This window comes from Stegostoma tigrinum, chromosome 20 (genome assembly GCF_030684315.1).
Source record: "Stegostoma tigrinum isolate sSteTig4 chromosome 20, sSteTig4.hap1, whole genome shotgun sequence".
Taxonomy (NCBI): domain Eukaryota; kingdom Metazoa; phylum Chordata; class Chondrichthyes; order Orectolobiformes; family Stegostomatidae; genus Stegostoma; species Stegostoma tigrinum.
In genome coordinates this window covers 27,602,313-27,623,476 of record NC_081373.1, presented here as the reverse complement: position 1 = coordinate 27,623,476, position 21,164 = coordinate 27,602,313, and the positions used below count along the sequence as shown (strand labels likewise).

At 39.5% G+C, this 21,164-nt stretch overlaps 1 protein-coding gene across 2 annotated transcripts; it reads left to right on the top strand.

The window, feature by feature from the left end:
- The first annotated feature begins 996 nt into the window (after positions 1 to 996).
- nsmce4a (NSE4 homolog A, SMC5-SMC6 complex component) lies at positions 997 to 20,027 on the top strand. 2 transcript variants are annotated; one of them, XM_059653063.1, is made up of 11 exons: positions 997 to 1,312; positions 5,354 to 5,434; positions 5,827 to 5,957; positions 6,615 to 6,760; positions 6,979 to 7,078; positions 13,166 to 13,256; positions 14,385 to 14,479; positions 15,282 to 15,330; positions 17,300 to 17,385; positions 18,593 to 18,650; positions 19,483 to 20,027. In XM_059653063.1, exons 1-10 carry the CDS (start codon positions 1,051 to 1,053, stop codon positions 18,599 to 18,601), a joined length of 1,050 nt encoding a protein of 349 aa, XP_059509046.1. In that variant the 5' UTR covers positions 997 to 1,050; the 3' UTR covers positions 18,602 to 18,650; positions 19,483 to 20,027. The 2 variants fall into 2 exon arrangements, with proteins under 2 accessions (XP_059509046.1, XP_048407431.1); XM_048551474.1 differs by having other exon boundaries at positions 18,565 to 18,650.
- Positions 20,028 to 21,164: the final 1,137 nt, after the last annotated feature.

Below are 21,164 nucleotides of genomic sequence, written 5' to 3'. Positions count from 1 at the left end.
ATGGACGGGCTCTAGGACTGTCACTCTTTGTGCCCCACCCCTTGACAGACCTGGATGGTCAGCCCTTCTGACAACTGATTGTAACCTTGGCTGAAATCTGTGCAGCTTCCCGAGTGATTTACTGTGACTTTCAAAACTGTTTGCACCAGATCTACAGGACTGACTGGAACCTGACTTCAACTCTTGTGCCCCTAAGATGCTGCTTGGTCTGCTGTGTTCATCCAGCTCCACACTTTGTTATCTTGATCTAATTGCTCACTCCTTTGTGCCCCACCCTGTGATGAGCTTAAATGCCACCTTTTCCAAGCTATCGGTTCTGAAGAAGGGTCATTAGACTTCAAACGTTAACTTTGCTTTCTTTCCACTGATGCTATCAGACCTGTAAAGTTTCTCCAGAGAAATAAAGACTGTAGATAATAGAAGCCTGCACCTGTCGGTGTGAGACTGGAAAAGCACAGCAGGTCAGACAGTATCAAAGTAGGATACATCAACGTTAGTGTACCTAGTACTATTGAAGGGTTTCAGCCCAAAAGGTTGACTTTTTTGCTCCTCTGATGCTGACTGACCTCCTGTGCTTTTCCAGCCTCACACCAATAGATTCTGCTGAGTTTCTCCAGTAATTTGTTTTGGTTCTTTTCCCTCACTTCTATATAGGGTAATGCTTTTATGTAGGATGAGATAACAAGCTGGATGAACACAACAGGCCAAGCAGAAAGGCTGACATTTCGGGTCAGGACCCTTCTTCAGAAACCCGGGGGGAGGGGGGATTCTGAAATAAATAGGGAGAGAGGGGGAGGCGGATAGAAGGTGGATCAAGGACAAGATAGGCTGAGAGGAGACGAACAGGTCAAGGAGGCCCTATACAGAACTTTTATTTAATAAAAATTAAAATCTGAAGCAATAACACCTTTCGTCCTTCACTGATGACGCAAACCTGGGAAACATGTTCAACTACAAATTAAGAGTCGGTGGCTTTGACTTCCGGCGCATGTGGAGGTGACGTGCTGGAAAGGCGCTGGTTTGGCTTTGTACTGGCGGGGTGGAGAAACAATGTCGGAGGGCAAAGGTCGAGGCCGATCCCCTTATCCCCCCGGGGGATCGCAGCGCTCCGCTGCGGGCACCTCCAACGGCACCATGGCCGGAGCGGGAGCTCCGCAGCGCGGCAGGAGAAACTCAGCCGTCTCGGACTGCACCGTGACCGAGGACGAGGAGCTGGTCGATGGCGCCATCCCGTATGGGGCCCGGGATGATGACCCGAATCGCCGGAGGATGCTGAGGCACCAGTACCGGGAACTTATCAACAGCGTCCAGCGTGAGTGAGCAGGCACGGGGACACCCAGTTCAGATTGTAACCTCTTCTCGCTCTCATCAGGACACTCTGGGTCTTCCGTTCTCCCCTTGTGAACTCCAATAGGAAACGTAAAATTAAATAACAATAGAATCTCTTGTCTTGTATCAATACCACGGGCCAGTTTGATACCGAGTAACCTGCGTCTATATTATTTGTGAACAGGCTTTCCCTTTTTTTTGAGCAGGCTTGCCCTTTATAAATATGGTTTATCAATAACTTCCACTCGGTTAGACTTGAACAATAAGACTACTTTCGAGCGGGAGATTTAAGTTTAGTTCTCATCTCCAGAGGTGTGGAATAAAATGCCTGAACAAGTTGATATTTCAAAATATCCGAAGTTGCTGCTTTGTGGCTTTCATGAGAAAACGTGTCGTCGCAGAATGTGATTCTGAAAGCCAGTCAGATTGCTCCACTTTACCAGTTCAGTTGCTTACCGGCTGTCCTAGTGTGGAGCTGGATGAACACAGCAGGCCATGCAACATCTCCGGAGCACAAAAGCTGACGTTTTGGGCCTAGACCCTTCATCAGAGAAGGGGATGGGGAGAGGGTTCTGGAATAAATAGGGAGAGAGGGGGAGGCAGACTGAAGATGGATAGAGGAGAAGATAGATGGAAAGGGGATAGGTTAGTCCAAGGAAGCGGAATGAGGTTGGTAGGTGAGAGGAAGAACAGGTTAGGGAGGCTGGTTTTGGGATGCAGTGGGGGAGGGGGAGATTTTGAAGCTTGTGAAGTCCAGCCCAGCTCGTCCCCTCCCCCCACTGCATCACAAAACCAGCCCAGCTCGTTCCTGCCTCCCTAACCTGTTCTTCCCCTCTCCTATCTCCTTCTCCCACCTGCCAACCTCATCCCACCGCCTTGAAATGTCCGTCCTCCGTAGACTGACCTATCACCTCCCCACCTATACTCTCCTCTCTACCTATCTTCTCTATCCATCTTCGGTCCACCTCCCCCTCTCTCCCTATTTATTTCAGAACCCTCTCCCCATCCCCCCCCTCTGATGAAGGGTCAAGGCCCAAAACGTCAGCTTTTGTGCTCCTGAGATGCTGCTTGGCCTGCTGTGTTCATCCAGCTGCACACTTTGTTATCTTGGATTCTCTGGCATCTGCAGTTCCCATTATCTCTAGTGTGTACCAATTTGGTTTGTGTGAAATAAAGGTGGTGTGAACAATTTCTTTCCAGGACTTCATCTAATGTTAGTAGAATCTGGAATTGTCCTGTTTACATAGAACATTACAGTACAGTACAGGCCCTTTGGCCCTCGTTGTGCTGACCTGTCATACCGATCTCAAGCTCATCTAAACTACACTATTCCATGTACGTCCATATGCTTATCCAATGACGACTTAAATGTACCTAAAGTTGGCGAATCTACTACCGTTACAGGCAAAGCGTTTCGTTGCCTCACTACTCTGAGTGAAGAAACCATCTCTGACATCTGTCCTATATCTTTCACCCCTCAATTTAAAGCTATGCCCCCTCGTGCTCTCCGTCACCATCCTAGGAAAAAGGCTCTCCCTATCCACCCTATCTAACCCTCTGATTATTTTATATGTTTCTATTAAGTCACCCCTCAACCTTCTTCTCTCCAACGAAAACAGCCTCACGTCCCTCAGACTTATTTCGTAAGATCTTCCCTCCATACCAGGCAACATCCTAGTAAATCTCCTTTGCACCCTTTCCAAAGCTTCCACATCCTTCTTATAATGCGGTGACCAGAACTGTATACAATACTCCAAGTGTGGCCGCACCAGAGTTTTGTACAGCTTAATGATAACCCCTTGGTTCTGGAACTCGATCCCTCTATTAATAAAAGCTAAAACACTGTATGCCTTCTTAACAGCCTTGTCAACCTGGGTGGCAACTTTCAAGGATCTGTGTACATGGACACCGAGATCTCTCTGCTCATCTACACTACTAAGAATCTTACCATTAGCCCTGTACTTTGCCTTCTGGTTACTCCTACCAAAGTGCATCACCTCACACTTGTCTGCATTAAGCTCCATTTGCCACCTCTCAGCCCAGCTCTGCAGCTTATCTATGTCTCTCTGCAACCTACAGCATCCTTCGTCACTATCCACAACTCCACCAACCTTAGTGTCGTCTGCAAATTTACTAACCCATCCTTCTACGCCCTCATCCAGGTCATTTATAAAATGACAAACGGCAGTGGACCCTACACCAACCCTTGCAGTACACCACTAGTAACTGGTCTCCAGGATGAACATTTCCCATCAACCACCACCCTCTGTCTTCTTTTAGCAAGCCAATTTCCAATCCAAATTGCTGTATCTCCCAAAATTCCATTCCTCCGCATTTTGTACAATAGCCTACTGTGGGGAACCTTATCGAACGCCTTGCTGAAATCCATATACACCACATCAACCGGTTTACTCTCATCTACCTGTTTGGTCACCTTCTCAAAGAACTCAATAAAGTTTGTGAGGCACGACCTTCCCTTCACAAAACCGTGCTGACTATCCCTAATCAATTTATTCTTTTCTAGATTATTATAAATCCTATCCCTTATAACCTTTTCCAACACTTTACCAACAACTGAGGTAAGGCTCACTGGTCTATAATTACCAGGGTTGTCTTTACTCCCCTTCTTGAACAGGGGAACCACATTTGCTATCCTCCAGTCGTCTGGCACTATTCCTGTAGACAATGACGAGTTAAAGATCAATGCCAAAGGCTCGGCAATCTCCTCCCTGGCTTCCCAGAGGATCCGAGGATAAATCCCATCTGGCCCAGGGGACTTACCTATCGTCACCCTCTGTAGGATTTCTAATGCCTCTTCCTTGTGAACCTCAATCCCACCTAGTCTAGTAGCCTGTATCTCAGCATTCTCCTCGACAACATTGTCGTTTTCTAGAGTGAATACTGTTGAAAAATATTCATTTAGCGCTTCCCCTATCTCATCTGACTCCACACACAACTTACCACTACTATCCTTGATTGGGCCTAATCTTATTTTCGTCATTCTTTTATTCCTTAAATACCTATAGAAAGCCTTAGGGTTTACCCTGATTCTATCCGCCAACAACTTCTCATGTCTCCTCCTGGCTCTTCTGAGCTCTCTCTTTAGGTCTTTCCTGGCTACCTCGTAGCCCTCAAGTGCCCTAACTGAGCCTTCACATCTCATCCTAACATAAGCCACCTTCTTCGTCTTAACCAGAGATTCCACCTCCTTCGTAAAGCATGGCTCCTGCGCTCTACAGCTTCCTCCCTGCCTGACAGGTACATACTTATCTAGGACACACAGGAGCTTTTCCTTGAATAAGCTCCACACTTCTAATGTGCCCACCCCCAGCAGTATCCTTCCCCATCCTATTCTCCATAAATCTTGCCTAATCTCATCGTAATTGCCTTTCCCCCAGCTATAACTCTTGCTCAGTGGTATACACCTATCCCCTTCTATCACTAAAGTAAACATAACAGAATTGTGATCTGTCTATAAATGAATCTAATCGGATCCTGTTTGGACCATAGTTTATGATAGTGGAAGTGAGCCTGTGATCAGTGTTCCTCAGGTGGTTACATAGTTTCTCAAGCACTTGCTGCAAGATCTCCATTCTGTTCTTTTCTAAAACATTAGTTTTTATGTGAATCAGGATTCTTGGCTTGACTTCATTTCGAGAAGATTTTCTTCGCATCTACTCTTTATGCTTATTACCCTTGCATCAAGGGGGCAATGATCAGCCACAGCTACAAGTTTGGCAGAAATCCTGCAATTGTTAATGAATTGGTGGAATCTTTTGCTTCACATTGTTAATTTGTTGTTTTCATGTCTCATATCCTGAATGTCGTGAATTGAGACGAATTTGACAAATACAAGCGTTAATTGTTTCCAATGCCTTAAATTATTTAAATTTTTGTTTCTATGTTTGTATGCTGTAATGACATCATCTCTGTATCTTCATAGTCTTCTCTGGAGTTGCAGTCAGATAATCCACAGAATTTTTGATATGTGGTTCCCTAATTTGCATTCACCCCGATGTTTCAGAAAATCGAGAGGACATGATCAGACCGAACAGTAATAAACTAACAGAAGCACTTGAAGAAGCAAACAAGCTGTTTTCCAATGGTGAGTGCTCTATTAATACTATCTAAGTGAGTGCAAATGAGAGGTTACAATGCGGTGAAATCCAAAAACACACAGTTTTTATGTCTGAAGCCAAGTAAACAGGCTAATACAGCACCAATCAGTTTCCTCTTCAGGCCGTATCTAAAAACATAGACTATAATTGAAAGTTATCTGGCCTTCAGCTTGGTTAAGGTGATCAAAAAGACAATGGTCAGTGGTGTACGTTTTCTCTTCTAGCCCTAATTTCCTCAGTCTCTTCATATTTGTTCATCACCATGAACCTATGGGGGTGTAAATATCCAGCTGATTATATTGTACAGGAACCTCGTGTGACTTTGAACACTGCACCCTACTTGAAAATTTTAAATTATGCTTTGTTATGTATTTTTCAGTCCGACAGACACGCGAGGCAGCATTGGATGCACAGTTTTTGGTGCTTGCAACAAACCTTGGTCAAGAGAAAGCTAATCAGTTACACACAGACATGATGGTTTTTGACCCATCAGTCTTTGCAGAGGAACTAGTAAGTTTTCATTGCACGCAAAAGTATTGGAAAAATAAATTGAAGAGCTTTCAAATTCATCCCAAACGTCAAGCTGAAATCATGTTTAAACTCTGCTTTCTTTCATTTTGTATCAGATCATTTAGCTTGCATAATTATTCTCATTGGAATCAGTAATGATCCTATCCAATAGGTTTGGCATTTGTGTGGTTTGGTAATTACTTTTACAGCCATACAGTATTAGATTTACTTTAAATCAAATTTCTAATAATTTCTGGTGTTTATTAAGATTTGTTCACTTTGCTTATTGTTTCACAAAGATTAAAATCATATGGTAATAACCTTTGTTTCTGAGAGAAATAGGAGGAGTCTTTGTTGGTCTTATGCTTAATCAATAAGATTATTGTGACCTGATGTTTAAATTGATATTATCACCTTATTTGATATGGCATGTATTGCTAGATTAGGAGGAGGAATACACAGCTGGAAAACAAAATCTAAAATCTGTTATGTATACTACAAATTTGTTTATTAAAGTTGGAATGAGAATTAATGTATAAATCACAATATCACAAATTATTTTAACAGTTAATAGCCACAATGAAATAGTTTGTTTTTCACTTCACAATATTTAAATGCTAATTCTAATACTGTTGGATGTAAATTACTTGTGCGCAGTTAACATTCATGGGCTTGAACCGACTAGAAACTGAAGGGAGTGATGATGATGGTGAATCTGCAGGGTGGCTTCCAAAAGATGCCTGGACCAAACTTGGAAAAGAAGCTGAGAAATATTTTAAAAGAGCTCCGGCCTTTCATTTTATGTAAGTTGAGCACGTTTTTCTCCTGTTACTCATAACAGTGCCAACTCTGTGGTGCTGCAGTCCAAATACTGAACAAAACTGACTATATTTCAGAGAGGCTTCACTGGCTTCAATTTTATTGGTGGTCATAACTTATTATATTGAGGTAGCAGGTTAAGGTAATGTTGAGTACTGTGTAAATGCAAGTTTATCTTAAATATTCCTGTCCTCTGATCTAGGCTAGGGTCTTTCAAGAGTGAACCTCCAGTTCCCCGACAGAGAATTGAGAGACAGAAGAGGGCCCCAACAAAGGAAGAACATAGAATAATGCCAACACAGGTTTGTTGATTTTTTTTGTTTCAATGCTCTGTTATAGATCTGCATTTCAGTGTTTCCACGCCTGAGTCCGGTTTGTCTTTTAACCTCAGCAAAACCTCTTGGATTACATGTGGACCAACACAAATACAAACGACATTGTGTACAGCAATCACACAAGTGTCAAGTTCTCTGTCTGGCTTTTTTGTGATAACACAGTAATTTTTGGACAAGGGCAAAAAAATTTAGTCAGCATGTCTAAACTGCCCCTTTTTTTCTTTTTAATTCATGGAATGTGGTCATAACTGGCAAGACCAGCATTATCACCCATCCCTATTGGCCCAGAGGGCAGCTTAAGAGTCAATCACATTGTTATGGGTCTGGGGTCATTTGCAGGTCACACCCAAGTAAGGATGTCAGTTTCCTTCCCTAAAGGACATTAGTGAGCTAGATGGGATTTTTCGATAATCAAGAGTGGTTTCATGGTCACCACTAGACTTCTAATTCCAGATATTTATTGAATTCAAATTCCACCTGCCATCTGGTGTGGCAGGATTCAAACCCGGGTCCCCAGACATTACTAGGCCTTTGGATTAATAGTCTAGTGATAATACCATTAGGCCATCATTTCCTCCTGAAATATTATTTCTTGTTTTCTTTACTGTGATCTGGAACCACAAATTCTGTGCACAAACCACCTAGATTAGGATAGTGTTAGACCAAACAATCCAAATGTCTTGATTTTAAAATATTAATAGAGTTCAATTGAAGTTCTTTTGTTTTTGATTCAGGGGAGTTTTTTGCCCATTACTAATTGCCCAGAGAGCATTTAAGAGACAAACCCATTCTTCTGGGTTTGGAGTCATGTAGGCCAGACTGGGAAAGAATAGTAGTTTCGTTCTCAAAAGGACTTTGGTGAGCCAGACGGGTTTTTCCACCAATGGATTCGATGTCGTACTTCCTGTTTTTATTGAATTCACATTTAACCATCTGCCATGGCAGGATTTGAACCCAAATCCCCAGAACTTGGGCCTCTGCATTAATAGTTCAGCAATTGTACCACTTGGGCATTGCTTCTCCTGCCCTGTTTAGTACCCTGTGTTTAGCAACAAAGGTTAGAAACAATCACTAATTCTGGAAGCTTAACTCTGTTAAGTAAAACAAAGCCAATTGTTCGCTAATATCCTTTTTAGAGAACCGTATCGGTCGTGCCCACTGTCCTGGCCTGTGTGTGACCAATGTCTTGTCGAGGATTCATTCTGAAATGTTCTCTGAAGTGGCATAGCTAGGTCCTTTTCTATAAGAGGCTAAGATGTATGAGCAGGAGTAGGTCATTTAGTTCGTTGAGTCTGCTCCAACATTCAATGAGATTGTGACTGATAATAATGCTCAACCTCACTTTCCTGCCTTTACCCATAACCCTTGATTCCCTTTCTGATTAAAAATCTGTCTGTCTCAGTCTTGAAAGTATAACTTAATGGCAAAAGCAGATAAAGAATTCCACAGATTCACATCCTTCTGAAAAGAGAAATTCCTGCTCATCTCTGTCTTACCCGTGCAATCCGTTAGTCTGAGATTATGCGCTGTCATCCTGGATTCTCCCAAAAGGGGAAACAGTCTTTCTGCATCTACTCTGTCAAGTCCCCTGAAATTCTTGTATGTTTCACTAAGAGTGCCTCTCATTTTTTTTCCTAAATTTGGATGGGTAATAGGCCCAGCTACCTCAATCCATCTTCATAAAACTGACCTGACCCTGTTTGAGCCTAGTGAACCTTCTCTGGATTGCCTCCAAAGCTTGCATAGGTTTTCTTTCGATAAGAGGCCCAAAACTTTCACTGTATTCCAGCTACGGTTTGACTCATGCCTTGTATATAATCTCCATAATTTTAAACTTCACATCCTTTGAAATAAAGGGCAACATTCCATTTCTCTTCCCTATTACCTGCTGAACTTGGATGGTAGCTTTTTGTGATTCATGAACAAGGACTCTCTCCGATTCTATTCTGTAGCTTTCTGTAGTCTGTCTTCATTCAAATAATACTCCTCTCCTCTATTCTTCTTGGCAATATGCAAAACCTTACATTTCCTCACAGTATATTCCATCTGCCTAGTTCTCACCCACTCATTTAACTTGTCTATATCTTTCTGCAGACTCTCCATATCATCACCTATCCTCTTTCCACCTACTTGTCTTCATCCACAAACTCGGCTTTATTACATTCACCTGCCTGATCCCTGTGGTGTATCAGTAGTTACAAGTTACCGTCCTGAAAATGCCCATCTCATCCCAACTCTTCATCACCTATTAGTTAGCCAGTCTTCTGTAATGAGCAATGAGGGATGGATAAGAAATGTGGCCTTGTCTGCATTGTCCACATACTATGGAATCACACAGCGTAGAAAAAGGCCTTTTGGCTCACTATGTCTATGCTGACCAACAAACACCAAACAACTTGAATCCCACTTGCTTGCACTACATTTATCTCCATAATCTACAGTGCCCTGGCATTTTAATTGCTCATTGAGACGTTGCTTAAATGTTGCATTAGTACCTTCTCCATCATACTCTCAGGCAGCACATTGATGTTTCTACCACCCTGTGGGTGAAAATATTTTTCTACAGATCTTCTCTAAGCCACTTACTCCTCACTTTAAACTTATGCCTCCTCTTTGCCATGGGAAAAGATTCTCACAATCTATTCTGTCTATGCCTCTGAAAATTGGAGCTGCCCCCTGCCTCCTACATTCTCCTCTCTGCCTTTCTACATTCACATCCATGTTGTTAATGTGCGCAACAAACAGCAAGGGTCCCACCAACAAACTCTGTGGTACACTACTGAACGCAGGCTTCAATCACAAAACAGCTCTTCACTATCAACCTTTGCCTCCTGTTTGCAAGCCGATTTTGGATTCACTTTGCCAACTTGCCTTGGATGCCTTGGGCTCTTGCCTTTTGGACCAGGCTTCCATGTCAATGTCCTTATTGACATCTGTGTGAACCATATCAACTGCATTACCCTCTGCAATTTATTTAGTCACCTTTTCAAAAAAAAGTCAAATTTGTTAGACAGAATCTCTCTCTTAACAAATCTGTGATGAATATCCCTGATCAATCCCTGCCTTCCCAAGTGTTCAGTATGTTAGATTTTATTTGAAAAATACAGCTTAATAGCCATGCTGTTCTACTTCACTACTTCAACTGATATGAAGAAGGGTAACACCCGAAACGTTGACTGCTCCTTTCCTCCAGATGCTGCCTGCTTGCTGTGTTCTTCCAGCCTCCTGTTTGTCTACCTTTGGATTCCAGCATCTGCAGTTTATTTTGTCTCTTCCATAATTCTGTTGTTGTTTGTAGCAGTTCCTTGATTTGAAAATGATCTCTATTTGGGGTCAAAAGTTTCTTGCATGAGTCTTAAAGTGCCTTAATGGGCTGATTCTTGACCTGCAGATCTTTGGGCACATGGGACAAGATGTCATATGTCACCTCACTTCGCTTCACTGTTGCTGCTGTGACTCATCAATAACGTTATCAGTGGAATATAAATTCTCACATTCCAACTTGCAATATTTCAAGTTTTCTTTCTTTGCCCCCTGAAGCTGGTGGTCTTGCAGAGTGTGGTGACTTTGGATTGCTGTCTTGATGTAGTGGGAGGGAGGTTCCAGACAAACGTGTGATCCAAAACACTTCAACAGCGGAACAGACAAAAGATAATTCTATCTCCATTTTTTTTAATGCAAAAACTTCCATTGCTTAATTGATCTATTCTCCTTTGCCTTTTAGCTTTATTCCTCACAATCTATAGCTCACAGAAGGCTTCCAGGATCTAAATATTTCGTACTTACGTTGTTATTGAACCCTTTTAATTAAGAATCTGGATCTTATAAATCTATTCAGAGCTGTAAAACATCAATCTGTCTTGTAAAGTAGTAACCAAACTCTCTTTTTGATCCGAGATAATGGGAACTGCAGATGCTGGAGATTCCAAGATAATAAAATGTGAGGCTGGATGAACACAGCAGGCCAAGCAGCATCTCAGGAGCACAAAAGCTGACGTTTCGGGCCCAGACCCTTCATCAGAGTGTTCATCCAGCCTCACATTTTATTATCTCTTTTTGATCCCGTGGTTTTACTAGAACAGTGCAAAACCAAAAGTAATCAAACAGAGTTTGTAACTGAGCATTAATTACAACAATACCAAAACATCAATTTAAATGAAGAAGGAATTAATTTATTTGCAAGTCAAATCAATGGTGTGCAAACAGTGCCCAGCCTTTTAATTTAATTTGCAGTTTTAAAAGTTTGGTTTAGCCTTGTTTTCTAATTCGCTAATATATTTTTAGATAATATGGAAGATTAAGGCTTTTTATTATACCCTTCCACTCTTGGTTCCTATTTTTCTTAATTGCTTTCTAAATAAGTGCTGACCAGATGGACTAAATCAGACCTATTATAATGGCTTTTCAGTTTAAATGACAGCCAAGCTGCCTATCTTTCCATGCGTCCACTTGCCCACTTTATTTTTAGCTACATTGTCACTCACAGCACCTTCCTTTACAACTTCCACTGTACATAAGTCCCCAGTCTAATACTGCCTGTTCACATAACTATCACATGTGTAATTGTAAAGTAGGGTTTAATTTTATATGGCAGTATTTGGAGTAATGATGAACTGAAAGGTGCCTGTGTGTTTTCAAGACAAACAATGGACTGGTTTGTCTCAAACTGGAAATTATTCAAACCTGTACATATCAGTACTTTGATTCATCCTTGGAATATCTACAATTTAAGCAAAACTGGATTATACCTTTCTTTCAGCGATGGAAGACTACCATCTGTAATGTGGTTAAAAAGTGACAGCAACCTAGACTGGATGGCTAGCCACTTGGCTATAGATGCAAGTACTAACAAAGAAGGCCTACAAACAGTACTTCAGGAAAGCTGTCAGTGTGGCTTAGTAGTCGTGCTGTTGCTTTGGAGACAGAATGTTGTGGTTTCAGACCCTCTTCCAAAGTTATCTGTGCACATTCTAGCCTGCACTTAATGCAGTAATGAAAGCGTATTGTATTAGGGCTACCTTTCAGGTGAAATGCTCAACAGTGGCCTTGTCTGCTTTCAGATTGTTAAAAATCTTGAGATTAGAATGAGGAGGGAATTTTTCCAAATGTCCTCATCAACATTTATCCTACAATCAATACCCTTAAACAGTTTATCTTGTTTTCATGGTCTTGTGTGCAGATTAGCTGTTTTATTTCCCTATGTTACTGTTTGAACTGTAATAACTATTGTAATTTATTTGTTGTGCAAGGATTTAAGGCACCTTGACACTTAAGTTCTTTATAACAGCAAATTCTTTTTCTTCCCTGAGAAGTAATAAGATTTTGTTTCTTGTCAACTGATCAACTAAATTTAGCACTAAACTGGACAAAATTACGGTACTGGTAAATGCAAAGTTCTTTCATTCTTGGTGGCTCAGTGGTTCTCGCTGCTACCTCAAAGTACCAGGGATCTGGGTTCGATTCCAGCCTTGGGTGACTGTCTGTATGGAGTTCTCCCTGCATCTGCATGAATTTCCATTGGGTGCTCTAGTATTCTCCCACAGTCTAAAGATGTGCAGGTTAGGTGTTTTAGCCATGGTAAATTTAGGGTGGCCTGTATCTGTGTGGGATGTTGTTTGGAAAGTCAGTGTAGATTTGACGTGTCAAATGATGTCTTGTGGACTGCAGGAATTCTATGATCCTATGATTTACTTCATGACTTTGGCATAAACATTAATCTAGTATTTTTTTTAATCATTCTCTTCTTTTTCTGCTGGAAATCATAGTGAAATATGCTAGGCAGTCTGATTTCAAAACAGTCTGTAGTTTTGATGAAGTTGGCAACTTCAATCAGTGACCTCTGCCACTGGGTGCCTGAGAACTGCCATGCCTGCCACTGAAAACAGGTGCACACACTGGCGTTTTAAATAACTTGAAATGAAGGAAAATGAAAGCAGCAAGCTCAAGTTGTTAGTTTGGAGTTGAAATTATGCAAACAAAATTAGCTAGATTTTTAAATGTAAGAAATGAATTGATATTTTTGAACAAACGTGTGTAATCACTTACTTTTAAAAGCTGAAGAAAATGGATGAATCTCATCAAGAAGCCACTGAAAAAGAAGTTGAAAGGATCTTGGGATTGTTGCAGGAGTACTTCAAATCTGATCGTGAGTACAGTACATGCAGTATGCTAATTCTGGAATTCTGTTGCTATTCTTTACAGTTAAAACTCTTGACACCATTTTAAAACAATCTTTGCCACTACTATTTAAGACCACTTAAAATTGAATAATGAAAAGTGGAACTATATTTTTGTGTAATTTGTAGTAGTAAATGCACTTAACACTATACTGAAAGGAATCAACTATGCATAGTACTTAAAATTTGACTTGTATATAGAACTTTCTCCAATTGATTCCATTATGTCATACATGTTTTTTCATTCATTCTTAGTCATTCTCAATCAGTCATATATGCAGATATATTTTGATTGTCTCATTCTTGGCCTCATAATCTTGTGTTTCACATTTGATTCTATTTATTCATTCATGGGATATGGGCATTGCTGGTTAGGCCAGCACTTATTGCCAATCCTTAATTGGTCTGGAGAAGGTAGTGTTCATGTTGAACATAGTGGTGGTTGATTTTTGACTGGCTTAACAGGAATGACTTTTGATCTCACCTGGCAACCAGCAGCCAATTCCACTGATCTTGCACACAGCCCCATTCCACCTGCAGAATAACCATGAATCACTGAATTGTTTAAATTGTTCAAAGTGTGCAAATTTAACAATCACTTTTTTTTTCTTCCAGAAGATTATGGTGGGAACCAATTGCTGCAGATGTATTTATCCCTTCTTCAACATTTTTCTCACCTATTTTCAGCAGTCTAATATGACTCATCTCCACTTTCATGCAAGGACAGCACACGTGACTGCCACAACATTGCTATATTGCATTCCACCACTGTTAACATACCTTGACACATTACAATAACAACTTTTATCTAGTCGTATATAATTCATTCACCTTTCTCACCATCACTTTTTCTGACTTCCTGTTTGTAAATTATAACTTGTTCATTTTGCTTTTGAGCAATGCCATCGGGTAGTAAGTGTAATTTTATAACGACAATTGAGACACCTTTTTTGTGGCTTTTATTAGCTGATTTCCACTGCAATCTGATATTTGCTCAACCATAAAGTATATTTTAAAAAGGTTCATAAGATTAGGAACTGAAGAGAGAATGTGACTCTTGTGAAGATTATAACTTTTTGAATGAATTATTTTTACAGCTGAGACGCCGATCAATTTCTTTGACTTTGTAATTGATCCACATTCTTATGCACGGACTGTGGAGAACATATTCCACGTGTCCTTCATTGTGAGGGTAAGTGTTGCATAAAACAATTTGACTTGAAGGACAGCTATTTTCACCAAAATTCCCTTTACACAATCAGTACATAAAAGCATTGTGTAAGAGGAGAAAATCTACCTTGCAAGAGCAAGATCTTATTTTCTGTTCTGTCTCTTGCTCTGATGTTGTCTCATGAATATTGGTTATCCTTGTGGCTATCCATCATAGGATGTCACAGTTGGGCTATAGCTGTCTTTGTTGAAAACTGTAACAAGGCTTCTGAACAGTGTCCATCTTCTCAGCCAGCTGTGCTAAAATTTGCTCATAGCATCACTGCTGCTGGCTTAACTGAGACCAGGTATTATAGTACAGGTTAGGAGATTTTCTCTAAAAATAAAGGATTATTTCCTACGCTGTACTTCAGTGGTCCATTTTGTACAAATAAATTGATAGAGAAACTTCCCTTGAGTACCTAATACTGTATTGATATTTAACTTTTTTGTTCTGAGACTATTAAGTATTAATTCGAGCTTGGGCAGTATTTTGTAGATGCATCAATAATGTGCTTACTTGTACCTTTTTATCGGTTTTCCCATAGTATTTGAATGTTTAGTAAGCATGATGGAATCATTGGAATGTAAGATTTCTTTTTTCTAAAAGTTAAGTGGTTCAAGGCACTTTCTGTGCACTAATTGCTTCTAGTCAGAAGACCTATTGACATGGTGCTTTGTAGTGTGAAATTCTCCATTTCAAAGAGCCTTATTGACTATTAGATCTAGCCCCAGCTCCTATGTTCCTGGCTGTTATCTAAAACGATGGTATAATATCTTTTCAGGATGGATTTGCTGCCATTGGACTTGACCAAGATAAACTACCAATCATTGGTGAGTTAGTCTAGAGATTTATCTGTAGACTTCGTTTATAGCTGGGCACAGTATATGACTGCATCCTTAATTAGTACTAACGTATACATCTATTGTGTAGAATAACTTGTCTTTTGAAAAGACAAACTAAATCCCATTGCATTATTTGAAGATGAGCACGGGCGTTCTCCCAGTTTTCTGGTCAGTATGTATCCAGAGTTGTTAAAACACATTTGGTTGTGTATCCCATTTTTGTTTGTGGTACCTGCTGTATATTATTTGATTGCTGAGAGTGTTTTGGATATCCCAGGGAATGCGAAATGCACTCTGCAAATGCAAGTCTCTCCCTTTTTTTTATATTTGAAAGGCATTACCAGCACTCAGTCTGCCTCTAAATGGTATATGGGAAACTTAATTTGTAAAGATGAACTGAAAAATAAGTAAACATGTAAGTCCGTTTTTGTAAATGTAATGGACCAATTTAATGTACATATTTTCATAATGATTATATGTTGTCTACATTCTAGAGAACAGTTGCAGTTTATCCATCTTCACCATCATGTACAAACAAATCTGCAAAATTGATGTTCGATTGTTAAGATTGTGGATAATTCATTTTTCTAAAACTGTTCTTCTGTTTTGAGAAGATTTGTAGCTCAGGTTGAGGTTCTGGATGTGAGTTTGCTCGCCGAGCTGGAAGGTTCGTTTTCAGACGTTTCATCACCATTCTAGGTAACGTCATCAGTGAGCCTCCGGTGAAGCGCTGGTGTTATGTCCCGCTTTCTATTTATTCTTTTCATATAAATAGAAAGTGGGACATAACACCAGCGCTTCACTGGAGGCTCACTGATGACGTTACCTAGAATGGTGATGAAACGTCTAAAAACGAACCTTCCAGCTAGGCGAGCAAACACACGTCCTGTTCTTCTGTCTGTATGCATACAATCTTCTGCTTGAACAGGGCTGCAGTTGTAGCTTCCTTTTGTGATTTGATGAATCACCTAAGTGTTTCTCAAAGGAATATGGCAGATAGTTTTACATATTAGGGCCTTGCCAACTGAAAGCACAGCCACTAATGGAAGGAAGATTAAAAGTGGAATATGTAAGAGTTTATAATTGGAGCAGCATAGGTGTCATGGAGGTTTCCAGAGCTGGAGGGACTTGGAGATGGAAAGGCACAAAGTCACGGGAAGAATTTGAAATCAAGAATTAGAATTAGAAAACTGAGATGTTGCTTACATAGGACATAAGGCATGGCACAAAGATAGGCCTTTTGGCCCAGTTCATGCCAGTATTATGCACATATTTGAGCTGCTTCCATTCTCTCCTTCTATAAATCTATCGTCCTAACCATTTGTTCCTTTCACACTGATATGTTTGCCTAACTTTCCATTCAAAATCTATTCATTTTCAACGACACCTTTGTAGGAGTGAGTTTAATGTTCTCATCAGTTTTTGGGTTTTAAAAAAAAGTTTCTTCTGAATTTTCTCTTGGATTTCTTAGTGACTAACTTGTGTTTGTGGCTTCTATTTATGTGCTTTGCACAAGAAAATGTCCTCTGGTCACTGGTTTTGAACTTGTGATCTTGGTTTACATACTATTCTGTGAACTGTAGCCTATCATTGTCCATCATTTAAGATTGTTGATTGAGTGTTAAGTTGTTCTGGGTGGCATCAACATGTGTCTCAACACAAATCGTTTATAACTGTATAATTTTCTGGTTTCTCAGAAAAGCTGTTCTCTTGGCTTTGGGTTGAGGTAGGCCATTCACAATGAAATGTGAGTTGTTTTGTAATGTTGGCCAGCAGTCTGAGATCTAATGGCGTTGTTAGCATCGAGTCAATAATTCAATTAACTTAAATTGATTTCAAGATATCGTCATTATGGTGCCTATTAGCTGATATAATGGATATGACATATACAAAAATATATCATAGATATCCATATATTACCAAAGGAAATTTGTATTTTTGTGATATTTATTTTCAGAGCCAGTAAATGAAGCTGTTGATAATGAAAGGCCACAACAACAAAGGCAACAGACAGTTATTTCTTTGAGTCAGCAGGAGTGGAAAGTAGGTACAGTAACTTGACGACCAGAAAAGTAACTGTATTAAGTCTTTTTGAAGTTTTTAAATCAAATTTAAGTTGACAAAGGCTTTACTTAGAATAATCTCGGAATTGAAACATTTTGTTCAGGATTTTTAAGTATTTCATACACCACGTTAAGGGGAGATGGTGATGCAGTGGTCATGTCACTGGAATGGTAATCCACAGCCCCAGGTTGATGTTCTGGGGATGTGTGTTTGAATTGCACCAAAGCAAATGTTGGAAATTTGAATTCAACATAAAAAAAAATTGCAATTAAAAAATGTCGTCATTGTTAACTGTTAAAAAACCTGTTTGGTTCATTGTTGTCCTTTTTTATTGAGGACACTGACTTACCTGATCTGGCCTTCCTGTGCTTCCAGACTCTCAGCAACGTGGTTGACTCTTAACTGCCCTCTGCAATGGTCCTACGAGCTATTCAGTAGGCAATAAATGCTGGCCAAGCCAGCAATGCTCACATCCAAAGAATGAATTAAGAAACACTTCTGTCAGATGATGTCTGAATGTCACAAGTTAACGTGGCTACCTATTCGAATTGACTGCTGACAGACACTTTGAATCTTTAAAATACTGTGAGTGCCCTGATATTTTGCATCATAGAATCCCTACAGTGTGGAAGCAGACGATTCAGCCCATTGAGTTCACACCAATCCTCCTGAAGAGCATCCCACTCAGCCCCTGTAAGCCTACATTTCCCATGGCAAATCCACCTAGCCTGCACATTTCTGGATGGTATGGGCAATTTAGCATGGCCAGTCCACCTACCCTGCAAATCTTTGAACTGTGGGAGGAAACTGGCAGCAAACCACTCAGAACCAGCGAGAATGTGCAAACTCCACACAAACAATCACCTGGGGCTGGAATTGAACCTGGCTCCCTGCTATTATGCAGCAGTACTAACCATTGAACCACCATGCTTGGATGTAGAAGGAAAGTAACTTGTGTCAGGCAAATTGTAGTGATATGAAAGCAGGGTTCTTTATCATATTTATCATTATAGTCGACTCTGGGTTTATAAACCAGATTTTCTGATATATGTAGTTAAGCTTTTCATTTTCATAATTTAGATCTCCTAATTTATTTTGACTAACACTTGAATTATGTACGTGTTACCAATAGTAAAATACATCTTTTAAATTTTGCAGGAAATAATTGACACATTTGAAATTGCAGATGCCATGATACCGCCATCCAAGCAAGGAGACTGATTAAATTCTTTGATATGCTCAACGTGCGTACATTTTAAAATGTTCATTTTTATCAAGTGGACAATTCAGACTACTAATGTTTGTCACCTCTGTTTTAAAGAAAGGTACATGGACAAGTCAGTGTTTGTTCTGGACTGAAGTTTAGCCTTTCTTTGACAGTGTGCCATACAATTAACATTTTTGCAATTTGCGCACTGAAAATTGCACAGGATTACACTCATGTATCCCGGATTTTATCAAACAAGTCATGCAACAACACAATTCCAAAACACCTCATAGCTCATGCTAAAATTATTTGTTTTATTATTGAGGTGTGAATTTCTGCAGTAGTACATCAATGTATGTACTGCCAGTGACATCAGCTGATAAAACAACTATGAATCTGAGCTAGCTAAAGTTAAATTAACTAATGGATCACCAATGGCACTAACTACACGAGTTGTAGGCCACAGGTATAGGAATTTTTATCACGACAGAATTTAAAGATGCATGCATTCTTTATTTTTAAAATAAAGATGAACAGAAATTGAAATTTTTAACCAGTTAACTTTAAGTAAATTTCTGAATCCAAAATTCAGTATTCCCCTATCTTTTTCTATGTCCTTTACCTAACTGGATAGCAAAAATCCCCTGTACCTGTATACTGGACTCCATTTAAAATCTTCAATTTGTAGCACATTTCCTTTTTACATTTGTCTTGTTTAATGTAAATAAGCAAAAAAAAGGACAGATATTCTGCAGTGTTTCACTCACCACGTCACAATTTTCATGCTCCAATTTGAAATCAACAACTTTTACTGTTATTCTGTCCTAAAATGTTCCCTCTTTGATTACTGTTCAACAATTTGTTTGCAGGTGCCTTATCGAAAGTCTCTACAAGAAATAGAAGATGCAATCTTCAAAGTGCGAATTATCTTGTATATTTAGCTAAGAAAGTTTGTACAGCAATGTAATAAACATTACCATGTTTATTTGTGTAATTTTTAGTTTATTTTTCTAAATTAACAATCCCAGCTACTTGTTGCTTGTATGTAGTCTTGCATTTTTTTAAATAAATTGTTTAATTTTCTGATTGTTGGTTCCTGTTTCTTTTAAAAGAAAATTTTCCTCTTGGAGGTTATGTACTGATGCAGGAACAGAATTAAATGTTATCAATTTTGTATTGGCATTTGGCTGGAGACGTAAATTCATTTATTGTTAAGAATGAATAATTAATCACTAAATTTATAACATAAGGCTATGACCAAATCTAGGGGGTGTGAATAAATTCCTGTCTCTTCACTCCTGAGGTTGGTATAACAGTTTTGGAATTTTAAACATTTTCTTCCTAATTTGGTGTAGTTAGGAGTTATTTCTACTGTAAACTCACTTAATAAAAGAATAAACATTAAGATAATAAAGCCTGTCTGGAATTCCACAATATATATACACACAGTGAAGTGCAAGCAAACTGAACAGATGAAGTTTGAGGGGATGTGGAATTGAAGAACACTAGTCAAGTAAAGCGGTTTAACATTGAGGTTCTGGCGGGATTTTGTGATTCAGGTAATGTACTACATCGAGGAGAACACCATGCCCAAAAAGAGATCCCTTTGACTGAATATTTCAGATTGTCTTTTCTGTAGCTAAGACATAAGCTTATTATCATGCCTTCTCAGGAGGTTGTTTTGATGTGTAAATGTTAACTAAAATGGAAACAGTCCGTTTTAAGAGTTGCAGAATTCTTCTGTGATCCTTGCATGACACTGGAATCTAAACAGTTCTTTCCCATTTTGGGAAGGACAGGAAAGAAAGAAGAGATAAAGTACTGCTGATCATACAAGATAGTATCAGTACATAAGTAATAGAGACGCTCTGATCAGGACAACTATGTCTGGATTCTGGGTGGAACTAAAAAAGGGGCAGGGGACATTGCTTGGAGTTATTATGAGTGACTTAATATGGTCTGGGTAAACTAACTGAGCTCTAAAGTTACAGAGGACAGATTTCTGGAAAGCAGCATGTTGAGCTTATTATTTTAGATTTTCATTATGTAATTAAGGGCTAACTAGTTTCCTGTAAAGTAACCTTGTATGAATGAGTGACCACAGTATGATAGAATTTTATATGTGACAGTGAAATAGTTCATTCTGGAGCAAGTGTTAAATTTAAACAAGGGATATTATGAAAGCATGCAACATGATTGGCTGAGATGAATTGGGAAAATACAGTAAAGAGCACGACTACATAAAAAAGGGCAAAGAACTGTGACATGTTAATAACGTATTCCTCCAAAACACACAAGCTGAAAAAAGGCAAGTGTGACTGACAAAGGAAGTTAAAGATTCATAAGATTAAAAGCAAAGGCCAATAAGTTTTTAGAACAGAGCAAAGGAGGATCAAGGAAACTGGTCAGAAAAGGAAGGATAAAAATGAATAGTCCAGCAAAAATTATAAAAATGAATCCTAAAAATTCCTACATAGTGTAAAAGCAATTGGCTCAGTGGTTAGCACTGCTGCCTCACAGCGCCAGGGACCCGCATTCAATTCCACCCTCA

What these genes read in the sequence shown, in the direction of transcription:
- nsmce4a (XM_048551474.1), top strand. Translation starts at nt 1,051, where the DNA reads ATGTCGGAGGGCAAAGGTCGAGGCCGATCCCCTTATCCCCCCGGGGGA. An exon ending in GCTCCGGCCTTTCATTTTAT is followed by an intron (nt 6,761 to 6,978) that starts GTAAGTTGAGCA and finishes CCTCTGATCTAG; the next exon opens with GCTAGGGTCTTTCAAGAGTG. An exon ending in ACGTGTCCTTCATTGTGAGG is followed by an intron (nt 14,480 to 15,281) that starts GTAAGTGTTGCA and finishes ATATCTTTTCAG; the next exon opens with GATGGATTTGCTGCCATTGG.